At 43.6% G+C, this 19040-nt stretch overlaps 1 protein-coding gene and 1 long non-coding RNA gene across 15 annotated transcripts in view; both read left to right on the plus strand.

The window, feature by feature from the left end:
* CLTRN (collectrin, amino acid transport regulator) overlaps nt 1-19040 on the plus strand; it is a 47528-nt gene that overhangs the window by 15095 nt on the left and 13393 nt on the right. For 12 of the 14 annotated variants that reach the window (XM_070784281.1, XM_070784283.1, XM_070784285.1 and 9 more), the window contains 2 exons: nt 2-87; nt 15307-15420. In XM_070784281.1, the coding sequence (XP_070640382.1) occupies nt 2-87; nt 15307-15420 (200 nt within the window). Of the gene's footprint in view, nt 1; nt 88-981; nt 1208-7811; nt 7946-15306; nt 15421-19040 lie in introns of those variants that run through there. The other 2 variants (XR_011565299.1, XM_070784276.1) reach the window with 2 other exon arrangements.
* LOC139181299 (uncharacterized) lies at nt 1214-6478 on the plus strand. Its single transcript, XR_011565301.1, has 2 exons — nt 1214-3429; nt 3637-6478. It is a non-coding gene; the product is annotated as an uncharacterized lncRNA (long non-coding RNA).

The raw sequence follows: 19040 nt of genomic DNA on the forward strand, positions 1-19040 counted from the left end.
GTATGCTTGGGATGCAAATGAAGAGTATCTCTTCAAAGCAATGGTGGCTTTCTCCATGAGAAAAGTTCCCAACAGAGAAACAACTGAGTAAGTAAACAGTGAAAAGTCTTAATTGATTGATTGCGATATTATTTGAGATAGAATTAATACAAAACTCAATCTTGAAAATAATTTATTTAAATATAATTTTTAAGGGACCCACATTTTAATTTAACATTTAAAAAAACTTTATAATCTAGGTCAGCTTATAGTTTATATCATGTTCAAATAATGGTCTTCATTCAATAGGCACTATGGAGATAAATATAAAAATTTGTAGTTATATGTCATAAGCTTTCTAGATTTCTATTTTATGTATATTTCTCTTGTTGATACGATAGATAGATGGAAAGAGAAGAGTTCTATTCTCATTGTATTGGTCTGCTCTGGCTGTCATAACAAAATACCGTAGACTGGGTGACTTAAACAACAGAAATTTATTTCTCACTGTTCCGGAGGCTGAGAGAGTTGAAGAGTAAGATGCTGACAAGGTAGATTTCGATCTGAGGCCTCTCCTTTCAGCTTGCAGGTGCCACCAAATCTTTGTATGCTCACATGATCTCTTTTTGGTTGAAGGAGAACTGGCAGGGGAGAGAATGAGCATTCTGGAGTCTTTTTGGATGAGGGTGCTAATCCTTTCTATCAGTTAAATGACATCTCATTTAACTCTAATTATCTCCTTATAGGCCCTGTCTCCAAATGCATTCACATTTGGGGTTAGAGCTTCAACATATGAATTTGGGGAGGAGGATAAATCCATAGCACTCACTTTGAAAATAATTTACATATGTATAGGTTCATCGTACTGTTGGTATCTGTCATAGCACCTTGTTTATTTCTTAAAAGTTTTAGTACAGTTTTGATAGTTTTACATTTTTGTCTATTCTTCTGGAGGAATCTTCCCTATTTGTGATGTTTCTTTTCGTCTCTATTTGTGATTAGGGCAACACTCCTGGTTTCTCTCTACCCTCTTCCTTCACTATTCCCCTTGAGAGGTGAAATGACTGGACTGATCTGATTGATGGGCTGGAAGGGGAAGCGGCGTACTCTCAGCACACATTTTTCTGTGCTGCTCCTCACACTAAATACAGAATCAGGCCCTGCCTGGGCAGGCTCACACACCCTCATGGCTGTTTGTGCTGTCTACAGCTATGGACTGTTTAGATTGGTAGGTACCAGATCCTAAGGTGTTAAATATCTTGCCTCTTACTCCAGTATGTGGTGATAGCTGCTTCAGTTCAGCTCTACCTGGGTCATTAGAGATGAATTTATCTCATTTGAGAATTTTTTTACAATTCGGAAGGAAATTTACCTGCTGATGAAAGTTACATCCTCCAATGAAGTCTTTTATTTTGGTCTCCTGTTTGCTTCACTCTTTTGTCTTCTGTTAAAAACCTAGCAAAGACGGTTTCTATTTATTGGTCCTACTCAAAGCCACAATGTATTATGCATGAGCTGTGAATATAAGGAATAAACAGAAGAGTAACATTTGGAGGAACAAAATAAACATACAATATGTGGATTTGTGTGTTCACACACACACACGTATTTTAAAATATGTAACGTATTCACATGATTCAAAAAATTAAAAGAAGGGGCTGTAAGGTAAAAAAAAATACCCTAAGTGAACTCTACTCTTATTTTATAGATTTTTAGAAAAGATATATTTGCTTTTATCTTATGCCTTTAAACTGAAGCATTCTTTCTGAAATGATATTAATATCCTTTTTAAAATAAAAAAGTAGAAGATTGCCTTCTAAAAAATCAAAAAGGAAAAATATAAGGAGAAAAGGGAACCCTGGTACTCTATTGGTGGGGATGTAAATTGGTGCAGCTACTATGGAAAACAGTATGGAGTTTCCTCAAAAAACTAAAAATATGTGTAAGGGCATAAATATATTTATTATGTTTGTAAAAATTCATTCTGTACAATTGCAGACCAAGGTTGCTCTTCTGTAATTTATGGGATATTATGTTTTAAAGACCATCTTGGAATACAATTAGAGAACTTAGTATTTTGATGTACTAAGACCTATTTTAAGCTTAATATTTTACCTCTGCAAAAACTTTAAAGATGTTATTTTCAAAAAGTTAAAAAAAAACACCCTAAAAATAGAATTAACATATGACCCAGCAGACCATTCCTGGTTATTTATCAGAAAAAAGAAAACATGCTAATTCAAAAAGATACACACATCCCGATGTTCATAGAAATGTTATTTACATTAGCTAAGCTACAGAAGCAACCTAAGTGCCCATCAACAGATGAACAGATATAGAAGATGGTGTATACACACACAAACACACACACACACAAATGGAATACTACTCCACCAGAAAAAAGAGTGAAATTTTACCATTTGCAACAATGTGGATGTACTTGGGTGGGTATTATGTTTAGTGAAATTAAGTCAGACACATACTGTGTGTTATCACTTCTGTGTGGAATCCAGAAAATAAAGCAGACTTGTGAATGTGAATATAACAAAAAGAAACAAACTCAGATATGGAGAACAACCTAGTGACTACCAAAGGGGAGAGGGAAGCGGGAAGGACAAGACAGGGGCATGGAATTCAGAGGTAGAGTTGCTGTATGTAAAAGAAAGAAACTACAAGGATATATTGTATAGCACAGAAAATGTAGCCAATATTTTATAACTGTAAATGGAGTATAGCCTTTGAAATTGCAAATCAATATGTTGTACCCCTGAAATTTATATAATATTGTACATAAACTATACTTCAATTAAAAAAAAAAGAAAAACATAAGGAAAAAAGCCATTGGCCATCTCACAATGCTAAAACCCCTCAACTAGTCTCTTTTAATCGTACTGTTACTCTTGATCAGCAGAATTTATATATACTGTTTTTTATTATACTCTTACTTCCTCTGAGTGCAAAATTTCATCTTGTGACTATGTTAAATCATGCTTCCATTCTTAGGAAAAGTTAATTTAAATTCATAATATTTTAGATTAATTTTGAGAAGTTCACTTTTGAAATTTTTTATTTTCCCAAGCCTGCGCCTTGTAGGAGTCTGTGAATATATGATCTTGTTTATTTGCTGAGATGTTTTAACTGGGTGCATAGGCTATATATAGTACCTTTTGTTGCCAGTGTCAGTTGAAAAAATTGAAAAGTGCAAAACTAGATTGCGGTTCAACAAATTTTTCCCGGTAAATTCTCAGCTTGAGTCTCAGCAGTACTGCTGTCAGCAGGCTGAGTGATGAGGGCTGCCTAATGAATCAGGATGTGTTTAAGATCTTGTACAGGTGCTGGGCCCAATTCTACATGATCATGATCATGTGGCCCTCTGGGAAAGGGGACCACACGACACAAGATGGATTGAAAACAACTTCCCAGGCAGACTGCCTCTCCCAAGTGTGACAGGTAACAGAAAAACACCAGTAGCTTGGCAAATGGATCAGATTTTAAATCTGCCTTTCAGAGGTCTTTTTGTGCCAGTGTCAGGCAGATTGAATTCTAGAGGGGTGGCATGTATCCCTTTGAGGATGGCTTCAGGAATTCAAATCATGAACATTTGCCAGTTTAAAAAAACTTTTTTCCTGTTTATTGCTTATTCTGTGGATATTGCAGAAAACTTAGAGATATTGAGGTGTACTGGATGGAAAATGTAAAGAACAACTCACTAATGAAGGCTTCCCTGGTGGCTCAGTGGTAAAGAACCTGCCTGCCCATGCCAGAGACTCTGGAGACACAGGTTTGATACCGGGATCAGGAAGATCCACTGGAGGAGAGCATGGCAACACACTCCAGTATTCTTGCCTGTAGAATTCCATGAACAGAGGAGCCTGGAGGGCTATAGTCCATGGGGTCACAAAGAGTCAGACATGACTTAGCAACTCAACAACAACTCACTGAAGATAGCAATGAACAGAGTAATGAAGACTCTCAATTTAATTCCAGCTTTTACCCAGTCCTAACTACAGTATCTCTTCTATCAAGCATGATCACCTCCATGACACAGTGTTAGTGTCTCCTCTGCATATTTGGGAACCTACGAGCGGCCTACCCTTGACCCAGTAGAACCTGGTTGGACTGTGCAGGAGGGTGTTCGTTCTAGAGTGAGGTCCTGGCTGCCTCCATGTAGGACTTACGTCCAGTCACCATGACCCCACTCAGGCAGTGGAAGAGAAGGTCAGGGGTCCTAAAGGCACAGGTGTGGGCCTGCAGAGAGGGGGCGGGCCGCCTCTACCACCCTCCCCAGAGGATGGGTGGGATGAGTGGCAGCAGTCTGCACTTGCAGCCCACAGGGAGCTGACAGCTGGGTCCATGTGAGGAGCTGGTGCCCAGGCCACACTGGTGCCAAACTTGCCTGCTCCCCTGCTCACCTCAGGTCACACAGAGCCGCCAGTAGAGAGAGGAGTCGTCTGTGAGAGGAGAGATGGGCATGTCATTCCCCAACTTGCGCACGTGCCGAGGAGTAGCACCAGAGTAGCAGCGCCTAGAGCTCTGGACACCATGAGAGTGTGTCCAGGCACTGAGACCATCCTGTGGGTGGAAGAGAGACTGGCACCTGCCTCTCAGCTGGAGAAAGCTGAAGGCAAAGGCAGCTCGAGCCTGTATGAGCGAGAGAGAGCGGTTTTGCCAGCAGTCTGCCCTCAGATGGCAGCTGGGCCAAGTGGAGGCCACTGAAGGGAGCTGGATGGGCCTGTGGGACCCAAGATCCAAGTGCAGGGCCCAGGGAAGGCGGAGAGTGGTCAGGCAGGGCGAGGTGGAAGCCATTGTCTGTGCCAGGGGAAGGGCCAGTGCAGAGATCGCCACGCCTTCTCTGAAGGCCCCAAGTGCACTCTGGAGGGACAGGAGGGCCCGCCATAGTGAGGCCACCAGCAGGCAGGGGCGCACGGGGAGCCCACCTGGGGAACCAAAGCTGGCCTCGTCCTGCAGATCCCTGCCCCCTCCCCTATCCCTTTTCCATCCCTCAGTGAGCAGGAGTGGGGGAGGTCAGGGGCTATGGGCAGGAGGAGTGGAGCCTGAAGGGCAGAATGCATGCTGCACAGGCCAGCCCAGTGGGGAGGGAAGCTGGGTGTTAGAGGCGGGAAGACAGTTGGTCTAGGTTTTGATCAGACTGGCCTGAGCTCTTAAACACCCAGAAATGACACACCAGCTGTATCAGTCCCTCCAGATGCTGCAGGGAGTGAAGGAGAGAAAGAGCTGACAGAGCACCCAAGGCAATGGTGTGAGAAGCAGAAGACTTCTTCACTGGGCTCTCCTGAGGCTGCATGTGCTGCACTGCTGGGTGGGAGCCAGAGAAATTGGTAGCTGCTATCGGAAGCCTGCTGTGTAGGCTGCTGTATAGGCCCTGAGACTTCAGTGGTGGATAAATCCAGGTCCCACAAAGGACATTCGCAAGGAGCTGGCCCAGGCAGACATGGAAGATGAATGAAATGGGACAGAACCAATTCTTTTGAAACCATTGCTGACAGATCTTGATAACAGGTGGTTTTCTTGCTCTTCCATGAGTTTTCTTAAAAGTAGGATGGATGATGCAAGTAAAAGACTAAGTGGTAGAAAGTTCTGCTTTTATTAGATCAGGTTACATTAAGTTTTCTTGGGACTTTGAAGATAGTAAACAGGTGTTTTCAAGGTTTTGTTGTAAAGTTTAGTCCAGATTTTTGAAAAGATTTTCACAGGAAGTTTTAAATGTTGAAAGTATTATCTCAGGAAATTATGATGAAATTTTAGTCCATTTTCCAGGTCAACTGAGAAATTTATCTGCCTCCTTTACTCAAATAATGTTTCTATCAGATAATTTATCATTTTTAGTGGAGAAGTAGAAGTGTAACTCAAGCACAGTGTTCTCTTTCTGAGTAAGATGATGTAGGGCACAGAATGAATTTCTTCCTCTGTCTAATTATTCAGGGATAAGCCTTGTGATCTGAGAAGGAACAACATGCTCTTGTATCCATGGTAAGGGGATTAACGTTCTTGTGCTTGTAAAGTAGCAGCCCAGCTCCTATTTAGTCCTTTGATTTCAAGAAACAAGAGCCTGATTCTTCTCAGCCCAGTTGGCCCTGTCTGGTGCCATTGACGAGAAGTGGCAGCGGAGCCACTTAGACAGTTACCTTCAGTCCAGGGCTCCCCACACTTGAGGAAAGGGAGTGGACATTTCTATCTTAGTGGTTTGCTGACAGAAGCAATTGTTGATGTCTAAGTATTACTGTTTCTGACACAGTTTGACAAAATTATTATTCAAGTGAATGCAAAGAATTCCATCAGACCCACGTGTATTTACAAATCTTGAAAATGTATGTTTTCCATTTAGCTGTGCTAGTGCAATTTCACTCAGTATTTATTTTTATTGAAGTGTAATAGATCCCAGTATGTGAGCTGCAAGTGTAAAACATAATGACTTGATATTTGTGTGTATTGTGAAATGATCACCACAATAAATATGATTAACATCTGTCACCATGCATTATAATAAGATTTTATTTGTCGTGATGAGAACTTTTAAAGATTTAGGCATTTCAGTTTATTTATTACATCAAAACATGCTTTGAAAGACAAGTTTAGTTCAGTAAGTGCTGTTGGCTGATTTTTCATTTCATGCAAACCCTAGAGGACATTCACTGTGGTCACTTTGGGAAGAAAGGCTGTGGAAGAAGTCATGCGGGTTGGACTTGATGTATAAATGGAAGGAATTTGCATCTTTTTGTTGCTAAGTATATTATCTATTGAAATCTGTAAATCAGTCTTCATGTTACTTACTTTAGCACCAACTTTCTTTACATGTACACTTCCTCTTGGCTATTTCTGTCTGTATCAGATTCAGGAGTCTTTGTATACTAGAGAGTCCTCTGTGTTGCGTTGTCTGAATATTTGTGACTGGGGAACAAAGGTTTGGGAAAGAAATCTCCCTCCTTTCCTTTATTCCTTTTCTGTTATTGCTATGCTACCCCCAACTTAGTTTCTCTGTTACTCTCTTTTTGGGATATTGTAGAAACAGTGAATACAAACAATGGAGCTCATTTCTCCATTCTGTTAGTTCATCCCTCCATCCATTCATTTCACAGTCCCTGAGTGTCCACATGGATGGCTCTTTGGGAATTCAGCCTTGGCCTCAGGCCCCAGGCCTGGAGAAGTCTTGTGTTGCTGATGGACAGGGTGCTTGATAGGCTCCCAGGGGATGTCAGCTGATAAAATTGAAAATGGTGTTCAAAGCTTAGTCTATGAAGTTTCTCCTGTGGGTAAAAATTAGAACCCCTCCTGACAAAGACTATGGACAAACCACATGGAATTCAGAAGTCCTTGCTCACCCCACGATCCTCAGTCAGTTCTCAGATGGAGCATGGAGATTTTGGGCAGATTCTGGCAACTTGGGAGTTTTGGCTTCCATGTTGGATTTAATCTTTTGTTAGGCTCACACTGTGAACTTGAACTTCAAGAGTCTTTTAAAAAAAATTTATGTTTTTAATTGAAGTATAATTTGCATTACAGAATTTAGTCGTTTTCTATCAAACCTCAACATGAATCAGGCATAAGTATACACATGCCACCTTCCACTGGAACCTCCCTCCATCTTCCTCCCCATCCCACCCGTCTGGGTTGATACTGAGCTCCTGTCTGAGTTCATAATTCCCCCGAGTCATACAGCAAATTCCCATTGGCTACCTATTTTACTGGCTTAAAGCTGGCTTAAAATTGAACATTCAAAAAACTAAGATGATGGCATCCAGTCCCATCCCTCCATGGCAAATAGATGGAGAAACAACGGAAACAGTGACAGACTTTATTTTCTTGGGTTCCAGAATCACTGGAGATGGTGAATGCAGCCATGAAATTAAAAGACACTTGCTCCTTGGAAGGACAGCTATGACCAACCTAGACAGCATATTGAAAAGCAGAGAAATTACTTTTCTGACAAAGATCTGTCTAATCAAAGGTACAGTTTTTCCAGTAGTCATATATGAATGTGAGAGTTGGACTATAAAGAAAGCTGAGCACCGAAGAATTGATGATTCTGAACTGTGGTGTTGGAGAAGACTCTTCAGAGTCCCTTGGACTGCAAGGAGATCAAGCTAGTCAGTCCTAAAGGAAAGCAGTCCTTCCAATGGACTGATGTTGAAGCTGAAGCTCCAATATTTTGGCCACCTGATGTGAAGAGCTGACTCATTGGAAAAGACCCTAATGCTGGGAATAGGACCCTGATGTTGTCCCCTTCTCCTCCTGTTGAAGGCAGGAGGAGAAGGGGACAACAGATAGTTGGATGGCATCACTGACTCAATGGACTGAGTTTGAGGAAGCTCCAGGAGTTGGTGATGGACGGGGAAGCCTGACAGGCAGCAGCCCATGGGTGTCATAGAGTCAGACAGGACTGAGCAACTGAAGTGAACTGCATTGACCTATTTTACATATGGTAATGTAAGTTTCCATGTTATTCTCTGCATACATCTCACCCTCTCCAAGAGTCTTAATAGCACTAAATGCCCTTGCAGTTGAAGTCTTCTCCCAACCCCCACTAACCATAGTGGCCAATCATTGTTAGCTCTTAGTGAGCATCTGTGAGTGAATGAAGTGTGCTTAACATCCTGGCTCTTAACCCAGGGGCCCATCTCCTGGGCTACAGTGGACATAAGAAGACGGTGTCCGACCCCCCGTTTCTCCCTCTCGTTGCACCCGACTGCCCTGGGCGGATACTACCCCAGGGAACGTAGTGGGGATGGTCACAGTAGAAGAAGCTCTCCCTGCCTGTGGTTTAGCTCGTGTTGGACTTCAGTGTCTTACCCCTGTGGGAACCAAGACAGTGGTTAATTTCTCAAAGGATCTTCCAAACCAGGAGGCAACCCCAGCCCACTGGGGCGTCTCCATCTTCACATGCAGCCTCTGCTTTGCAGCTGCCTCCAGAAGCAGGGGTGCTTTCCCCTGGCCCTTTGTCCATAACCTGCTACTCTAGCAAGTAGGCTTACTCCATCCTAGGTCAACTGCTTCAGTCAGAAGGAAATGGAAACACATCTCTGTAATTCTATTTCTATAGTTGTTATGTGTAGAGCACAAGCTTACTGGTGTGTTTGCTTAAAACCTTAGGCTTACTTTTTTTGGCCAAACCATCATGTGGGAGGGATACTTACATGTTCTTCTATTGAGGGAGACCCAAGCAGCTAAAACTAATCACATTTTGCTCATATCAATTTTGGAGAAATGATGCTTCTTAAGACATAGTAGAATGGGAGATATCCTAATAAATACGTGGTCGATTTGAGTATATCAAGTCTAGCAAAGGGCAGGTAGTAAACTTCAGAATAAAAGCTTGGTTTATTGAATTGCAGCCCAGGACATTTGCTGTGTAACAGTAACTGTCACCATTGAAAATGTTGGCTTTAACAAGTGTAGGAACAATGTTAATGAGTCAGAAATCTTTATTTCTAAGTAGATAACAGCTTTTCCTTTTGTTTGCTGAGGTGCTGTGTAACAGCCTGAGTTGCGTCTGGTGAGAACTCTGAATGAAGAATTGGAATTCATGGGAAGGGACCGTGGAGTTTCCTGGTGATGGGGACAGAGGAAGCGTTTGTGGCCCCAGTGTGTGGATGGAGTTGTGTGCATCCCTTCTCCTGCCTTGTTTCTCTTCATAGCATGCCTCCTCACCTGCCAGTGTGCACATTTATTTATGTGTTTACCTTCTGTCTCTGCCGTCTTAGAAAATACACTCCATGGGAGGGAGAAGGGACTTTGCTCTTTATAGCTTATCCTCCAACTCTCTGAAGGGGAGTATTTTGAAATTCATGTTTGCACAGATTTAAAGATGCTTCAGATGCAACAATCCAGGTAAAGTGTCCAAATGACCCCTTACTTGGTTCTGGCCTTCTCTATTATGCCAGCTTGTTACTTTGTATTTACTTAATTGATACGAATGGCTGTGCCATCCATAATGTGCCACTCCCATCTTTTTCACTGGACAGGATATTTCTGAGTTTTTTTGTTTAAAAAAAATGTAACTCTAGCTCAGTAGTTTTCAACTAGGGGTCATTTCTGTCCTTCAGGGAATGTTTGGCAATGTCTGGAGACATGTTTGATTGTTATTACTGGAGGATGTCCTGCTGATATCTAGGCCATAGAGGCCTGGTTTGCTGCTAAACGTCCTGAAACCCACAGGGCGTGCACAGCACAAAATTATCTGGCCCAAATCCAGCCGCGGAGGAAACCCTGGGCTCTTTCCTTCCTTAAATCTGTGGAATAGTCTTCCCTTGGTAGCAATACCATATTCACTTTATCCCTTCCTCTTTTAGTGGACATATAGGTTTTTCCATTTCTCTCAGCTGAGTAAGGGGGCTGGAAAGAACCGCCTCACCATCTGTGTGTGTCCGTGAGGGGGATGTGAGTGGGTGGAAGAGTATTTCTGGTGGCCCCACTACGTTCACGGAAAAACTTCCAAATGCTGCTTCACAAGGGCTGGACCCACTGATGCCCACAGCACTGCCTGAGATTCCAATTCTCTGTAGCCTTCCCAGCATTTGATATTAGTCACCTTTTTGAGTTTGCCAACCTGAAGATGATAAATGAGTAGCTCGTTTTTAAAAATTACATTGTCTGATTGTTATGTGCTGTGTGCTTAGTCGTGTCTGACTCTTTGCCACTGCATGGACTGTCACCCACCAGGCTCCTCTGTCCATGGGTATTCTCTAGGCAAGAAATCTAGATTGGGTTGCTATGCCTTCTCCTGGGGATCTTCCCTACCCAGGAATCGAACCGGGGTCTCCTGTTAATAAGGCCCCAAACATGAGTCATTGGCATCCCAAGCATTCTACAAATTCGGGATATTTTATTGGCCAGCACACACCATTTCATTTTCTTCAGCTCTGTGTCTTTGAAAATGGCATGTGTTGGGAGACCAGGCTTGACTCTTTCTGCCAGCAGAGGTCACTGTCCCTCAGTGATTCTCCACCAGTGTCATTCTGCCCCATTCCCCCACCCCATGGGCAATATCTGGCAGTGACTGGAGACAGGTTTGATTTTCAAAGTAGGTTATGTGCTGTCACCTAGAGGAGAGGTACCAGAGAGTGAGTGAAAGTCGCTCAGTCATGTCCAATTCTCTAGGACCCCGTGGATTGTAGCCTGCCAGCCTCCTCTGTCCATGGGATTCTCCAGGCAAGAAATCTGGAATGGGTTGCCATGCCTTCCTCCAGGGGATCTTGCCAATTCAGGGATTGAACCCAGGTCCCCTGCATTGCAGGTGGATGCTTTACCGTCTAAGCAACCAGAGAAGCCCAGGAATACTGGAGTGGGTAGCCCATCCCTTCTCCTAGGAATCTTCCCAACCCAGGAATCGAACCGGGGTCTCCTGTTAATAAGGCCCAATACATGAGTCATTCGCACCCCAAGTACTTACAAGTTGGGGGATATGTTATTGTCCAGCACACACCATTTCATTTTCTTCAGCTCTGTTTTTAAAAATGGCACGTGTTGGGAGACCAGGCTTGACAGTTCCTGCCAGCAGAGGTCACTGTCCGTCAGTGATTCTCCACCAGTGTCATTCTGCACCATCCCCCACCCCTCCTCCCCATGGCAATATCTAGCAGTGACTGGAGACAGGTTTGATTTTCAAAGTAGGTTATGTGCTGTCACCTAGAGGAGAGGTACCAGAGAGTGAGTGAAAGTCACTCAGTCGTGTCCGACTCCTTGCGACCGCATGGACTGTAGCCTGCCAGGCTCCTCTGTCCATGAAATTCTCCAGGCCAGAATACTGGAGTGGGTAGCTGTTCCTTTCTCCAGCGAATGTTTCAAACCCAAGAATCAAACCCAGGTCTCCCTCATTGCAGGCAGATTCTTTACCAACTGAGCCACCAGGAATACCCAGAGGGGAGATACCAGGGTTTCTGTTAAAACCCTATGATGCCGAAGTCTGCATCCCACAGAGAATTGTCTGGCCCAACTAAGCCAAGGTGGAGAAAAAATACTGTGGATAAAATCCTAATATTTGAATCTTTGAAAGGAAGACAATGACAATCCTCATAGTAATAATGAAACTATTTTTATTATGTAAAAGAAGAACAACCTTTAACCTCTATAAAGGCTATCGAGGGAAAAGCTCACCTTCCTGAGAAGGGTCGTCTTGGGGGAAAAGGCAGCAAGGAGTGAAGGCTTGGGAATTAGCGGTGCCCCCTCAGTGTGGGCTCTGCAGGGTGGAGGGGTGGCTCGGGGGCTGGGCTGATGCGCTGGCTGGGGTGGAGGGAGGTGGCTTGGCTGTATATGTGACTCAGGCAGGGGTCGGGCAGGGCTCAGCTGGGGAAAAAGAACTGTGGGTGGGAGTTTCATGGGGAGGTGGTGTCCAGGCCCTGGCTCTCTGGACACGAGGGGGCACATCAGGCTGCAGGAGGCCCAGGACAGAGTGCTGGTCTGCTCCCATCTCTGCAGGGAAGCTCTGTGACTCTGCCCTGGGGGTTGGGGGTGGCGGATGGGGGGAGTAGGGGCGTGGGGGGTGCTGGGCTTGGAGCAAGGTAGGCTGCAGACAGGGAAGGCTCAGGCAGGGCCAGAAGTCTGGTTCTCAGCCGCTGTTGCACCCGTAGCAGGAGCTGGTTCTCAGAGGCCCCGGCTTAGGCACAAAGGCAGGGACCACTCCGTTCCTACACACGGGCTGGAAGGCCGACAGCCTGGGCTCCGGGCTCTGCCTCTTCTTGGTCTCAGAACAGTCAAACAAGTGAGGCTCATCTAAGCTCCTTTCTCCGTTCTGGCATTGAGTGAGGGGCCTCAGTCCAGTCTCATTGGCACAGACGTCCGGTTGCTCCGGGCTGGGCAGACTCGTGTAGACGCTGCCCGTGCGCTCAGGGAGGGTGATCTGGATGGTCACCAGGCTCCCTCTGCTGCGGGGGTGGCGGCGTTTCCATGGGCGAGTCTTCCTGGAAGTCTTGCGATGGCGGGAAAAGCGCAGGCCCATGAAGTGGTGGAGGAGCAGCCAGCTGGGAAAGCTCCTCCAGGCCTGGGACACCAAGGCCCTGCGGGTTGGGCTACGGTACAAGGCGGGCGAGTCGCCCTGGACCCGCCTGCCACGGCCCCGGAGCGCATGGCGGACCAACAGGACTTGGCCTCGGCCCCGGCCCAGCGGGACGCCGGCGGCCCAGGGCCGTGGGAACCCGGACTGCACGGCCTTGTCTGTGCCCAGCCACCTGCCCAGGTACCTGCTCAGGAAGCTGCCCATGCTGGCCGGGCGGCGGCGTCGGATCTTCGAGCTGCTTTGGCTTCTAGGAGTCCGCGGTCAGCACACGTGAAGCACAAGATGCTCAGGCAACCCTTGGCGTCGGGCTACAGGCTGGCGTGTGTGGCGTTGGCACCTCAGGGCTCAGGGTCCTGCGCACACTAGGACTGTGCCCCCGGACGCAGGACCTCAGAGGCTGCCCCTGCCCTCTGAGCAGAGTGGTTCCTCCAAGCTTCCGCTGCAGGCTCTGGATCTTGGCTCTGGGCAGATCAGCCTAGGAGTGCCTGAAATCCTTGTGCTTTATATTTGAAGGGACAAAAATGAAACAGTGTACAAGTTTTTGTATTCTTGTCTTTCGAAGTAAAACAGTGACTGAAAAGATGATGATTGGGCAATGTGAAGATACAGAAACAAAGAATAGCTTTTGGGCTAGGGAACTGGTAACAGTTTAGACTGTAATTCGGCTACATAGCAAAATCACTTGACTCCCAGTTCCTGAAAGATACAGATAAAGGCCTGAAACACATTCGTAAGTTGTTTTTATAGGAGGGTGACCCCCCACCCCTCAAGGCTTCCTAGGTCTCTCAGTGGTAAAAAAAAAAAAAAAAATCTCTGCCTGCCAGTGTAGGAGATGCAGGAAATTCAGGTTCTATCCCTACATAGGGAAGGTCCCCTGTAGAAGGAAATGGCAAACCACTCCAGTATTCTTGCCTGTGAAATCCCATGGACAGAGGAGCCTGGTGGGGTGCATTCCATGGGATCCCAGAATCAGACATGACTGAATGATTGAGTTGGCAAGAGCACAACTCCCTCCATTTGAAGAAAACTGCTGACTACAAGGATGTAGATCGTAGACAGGTTGAAATTGAAAACTAATGATGCTTGAAACTTCACCTTGATGCCACCAATCCAAGAACTGTCACGAGGTCATCATGCCCTGCTCCTTGAACACTATAAAAGTCTTCACTACCCCCTCCAGAGTGGGTCACATAATCTTTAGGGCATTAGCCCTCTGTGGCCCCCTCTGCCTGGCAAAGCAGTAAAAGCTACTCTTTTATACTTCACCCAAAACTCTCTCTTGTTTCTGTTCGGCACTGTTGAACAGAGACCAAGTTTAGCAACAAATACATAATCTGTACCAGATCTTGAAAACTACGGAAAATTGACAGAAGGGCATTCTCTTTCAGTATGTAAAAAAGAACACAATGCACTTGAATGCTCCTTTAAGGGAAAAGAGTGAATTTCCTTGTATCCATAGAGGCTGTGTGTTTCTTCTAGAACGGTTGCTAATGTCACTTTGGGAAATTTTATTCTTAAGAACTGGAGAAAATTCTTAAGAACTTGGTTGGTTTAGTGTGGACTCTCCTGTAATTTTCTGACAATGTTGGTTTAGTGTGGACTCTCCTGTAATTTTCTACCTTCATGGATTTCATGCATTCATATATTGTCTCCAAACACTAATGCCATTTCTTTCTTGTGAAAGAAGAAATGATCCAGGTATACAGGGTAGAGTGAGGCACATTTCCAGTTTACACTTGGAAGCTGATACGTACAAAAACAGTGTTCAAAGCCTCTTGCAAACATTAGAGCCCCTCTGTCCAAAAATGTGTTATTTGGCCGACCTCAGTACTGGGGTAAGAGAAGGGCAGAGACAGTGGCCAACAGAGGCAGCAAGTAGTGGATCAACAGATTTGTCTGGTTCTGAGAGGTGGAAGGCTGAATGAGGAGGACACTAGAAAGATCTTGATGAGGAAACAGAAAAGACTTCAGTATTAGGGAGGCCAGGCCAAGTGTCGAGGAAATGGATGCTGTCAGCTAACAGCTGATGGAGGTTGCAATTCCTGCCGCCTTCCACTGAGTCATTCCTTTTGGTTTTGGGGTTTGTTTTACTCTTGGTAAATTTCTTATTTAAGAATGATCCCCAAGCCTATGATTTTGAAATAAAGGAAATTTCCTATATTATTTTATTGTTAATTGAGACATGTCTTCATAATAGTAGAAATGAGTTAGTTAATTCATAGCTAAAATACCTCTTAAGATGGTCATGACACCGAAGTGGAATTACAGTGCAATTTGGTATTTTTTGCTTATATATTTTTTCTTCTCATCATCTGCAGAATTTCCCACGTCCTGCTTTGCAATGTAACCCAGCGGGTGTCGTTCTGGTTTGTAGTTACTGATCCTTCAAGAAATCACACCCTTCCTGCTGTTGAGGTACAGTCAGCCATCAGGTAATCACTGCTAAGTATGCCTTCTCCTGGTAAATCAACGTGTTGGTTAATTCAGCTGTTTTCATAGATTTTGGAGACTTCTCTCTCTGCTTCACAATGATTTGTTTATTAAGGTGTCAGTGATTTTGCTGTGGTGGGCCAGAGGCCACCAGCATGGAGTGGGCAGAGGTTCGAGGTGCCAGTTAACATCTTCCAGTGCCCAGGACAGCACTTGCCAGCAAAGGACTGTTCAACCCCAAGTGTCAGCCGTGCTGTGGTTGAGAAGCTCTGCTTTAAACATTAGCTAAGAAAGTTTCATTCTGTCTTCTTTTGGCAAGAACGCCCTGTAAGGTGCTATTGAGTGACGGTTCATCACATGCATTCTTGAGCCTGAATGCTCGGGTTTTGAATAGTCCTTTTGCCTCTGGTAGCTATTAGAATACAGACAAGTTACTTCCCCTCTTTTTGCTTTCCTCTTACCATCTATAAAACAGAAATAATTATGGTACTCTGCTCTGGGAGTTGTTGAGTAGATTAAATGCAAAATGTTTTGAGGGGCAAGTCATACTTTTGACTTTTATTTAGAAGTCAAGAAAAATATTCACATTTCTTGGGTTTTAAGGACTTACCTTCTTGAGTTAATGTACATTCCTTACCTTAAAGCATACTTTTTGGGGTAAAAAAAGGTAAAATCTTGACTCTTATATAAATAAATGAAAAATAAATGCTATCAAAGAATTTGGGCTTTCCTGGTGGCTCAGGTGGTAAAGAATCCACCTGCAATGTGGGAGACCTGGGTTTGATCCCTGGGTTGGGAAGATCCCTTGAAGAAGGCAATGGCTACCCATTCCAGTATTCTGGCCTGGAAAATTCCATGGACTATCTCCATGGTGTCACAGAGTCGACACCACCGAGCGACTTTCACTTTCATCAAAGATTTTATTATCTTATAAGTTAATGAGGAAACTAGTAAGATGTTAAAACCATTTTAATGGCGACTTCAAGGCAGCATGCAAATATAGGCATTGAAGATTTGTGGTGTTTATTTGCTAAAAGATATGCCAGTATATCTGTTGGCAGTGCTCCACCAGACACAATTCACCTGATTTTCTGTGGACAAGAATCATTTACATTATATTACTTTTCTCAAACTTACAAATCTGAAAAATAATTCAAAGACAGTAAAAGGTGGAAATTGTTCAGACGGGTAGACTGGCCAGACACTCAGTCATATTTTTCACCCATTTGAAGTTTTACCCATTTTTTTCTGACAGTTCCCTTCCTCCTCTCCTTGGGATTAGAATAAACCATCAAAAGTGAAATATATTTCTTTCTGCACGGAAGGAGAGGATGCAGTTTTTATTTCAATTAGTGTGCAATTTATGTGTGTCAAAACTTCAGATCCCACACATGATTGGTGTTGGGCAAGTTGATTTAGAAATCAAGAAAGATATACACATTTCTTGGGTTTCTAAGGATTTACCTTCTTGAATTAATGTACAGTCCTTAGCTTTAAAAAGTACTTTTTAGGGAAAGAAGGGTAAAATCTTGACTCTCATATAAATGAAAAATAAATACTATCAAAGACTTTGGGCTTCCCTTGTGGCTCAGCTAAAGAATGAGTTCCCAATATAATCTTGATCCTGAGAAAGAAAGATTGAAACAAAGTTCACTCTCCTTACAAAGGGATTTACAGGTTATTGAAATGCACATTTTCCTCATTATATCTAGTGAAAGAACTCATTTGCTCTTTGTAAAACGTTAGCATTTAAGGTAGTCAGTGTATATTTGAATGCCAAATGTTTTTGTATGAACAACCATCTGTTTCCCTTGCTGAAGTGAAGGCATTGCAGCTCTGTACCAGTGGAAAATGGTTAAAGAAGAAGTTTGAATTAAATTATTTCTACACTTTTACCACTAAGAATACTGCTGAGAGCCACTACTTAGGGAGTAAAAATTAGGAATCCTGTATTTTGTGAGAAAAGGGATTTTATTCAAGCCCTGTGATCAGGGAGGACTACAAGGAAAATGGGGGCACTGTGGTTAAACTAGGCTTCAGTTATTGTGAGGAGGAGGAGTGCTTAGGCTGAAGGTGGAGGATGGAGATGAATATGTTCACAACAAAATGTCCGTTTCAAAGGCCCCAGGAGGAAGGACTGTTTAGTGCATGATGGCCAGTAGAGTGGGAACTGATGTCAGGGTATGGATAGGGTTCATTGGGAGTGTATGAAATTAAAGGAAACAATACCAGGAGGGCAGGACAGAGTGAAAAGAAAGGAGATGGTAACTAGAAGGCGGCTAATAGGAATTTCAAGGCTGAAGAATCTATGTCATTGGGCAAAATGATACTAGTTCCACCTAGTGCTTTGCTTAATATTTTCAGGTTCACGAGGCATATTCTGATGCATCTTTGGCTTTTAGTATCAACACCAGTCATTTCTGACTAATTATTACTATCCCTGCTTTATAAATCAGAAAATTGAGGCTCAGGGAAATTAATTGATTTTCCCAGGTCACCATGTGAGAAAAATAGAGTGACGACTTGAACGCAGGCACACTGCCTTCGCATCCAGTGATTTGTTTTTCCCCTACTCTACTAGAGTATCCACACCTCTTGAATTAGGTGAGGGGTGAAAGATCAGTTCCAAGATATCTGCTTTTGGTCTGTTCTGAGGACCTGGCCTTTTTCAATGCCAATTTTGACTAGAAAGTATCCATGTTGATTGATGCCTATTGGGGATTTCAGTGGTAGATGGAGATATAGTTTGTATTGAACTAAAACTTCTGATCAGCCTGACTGCTAAGCAAGAAAGTAGAGAGAATGAGAATGCAGGCAACTTTTCATTTTACCATTATCTGTTGGTAGGGGGGCTCGTCATGTTGTGGAAAGTTTTGTGTTATCAAAACTAGGTTACAAAAAAAGAAATCGTTCCATCGTTTGATAAAAATTGCATTGAAATTGTCCTGTGCTGCAGATTACCTGGCTAAGATTCTCCTTCACATGAGTAATCATGCCACCCTGTAGATTTTCATTTGCTGAGGGTGGTCTTTCCTGACACCCTGGTACTGGTTTGCAGAGATTCTGAAGCTATTACTCTCGGGTTCAAGATGTGCACTGTCCAGTACAGAACTCAGCAGCCACACATGGCTCTCAAGACCTCGAAATGTATCTAATCCAAGATTAGATATGCTCTGTCAAGTACACACCAAGTTTCAAGGACTGTGCCCAGAATAAAATGTGAACCAACTTACTATTGATTACATGTTGAAAGGATATTTTCTTGGATATATTGGGCAAATATATATTATATTAAAGTCAGTTTTGCCTATTACTATTTTTTTAATGCAGCTCCTACAAAATTTGACATCACCTAAGGTTCACATATTCTGGTTTTCAGTTCTGCTCTAGAGGTTGTTGGAATCAGCTTGTCTAGTGTAAATTCAGAAAAGACCATACAGTGTCTCCAAGAAATCGACCTAATTTGCAAATTCCAGCTAGAAATTTAGTTTGGATCAAATAAGTTTTTGCTACCAACCCCTCCCTGACTGCTACCACCACCCAAAATGCAGATTTTCCCCAGGGAGCGTAACACATTTACCTTCGTGTTTTTCTAAACTTTTGCTCCTAAAGCACCATTTAC

This window comes from Bos indicus, chromosome X (genome assembly GCF_029378745.1).
Source record: "Bos indicus isolate NIAB-ARS_2022 breed Sahiwal x Tharparkar chromosome X, NIAB-ARS_B.indTharparkar_mat_pri_1.0, whole genome shotgun sequence".
In the NCBI taxonomy this organism is placed as follows: domain Eukaryota; kingdom Metazoa; phylum Chordata; class Mammalia; order Artiodactyla; family Bovidae; genus Bos; species Bos indicus.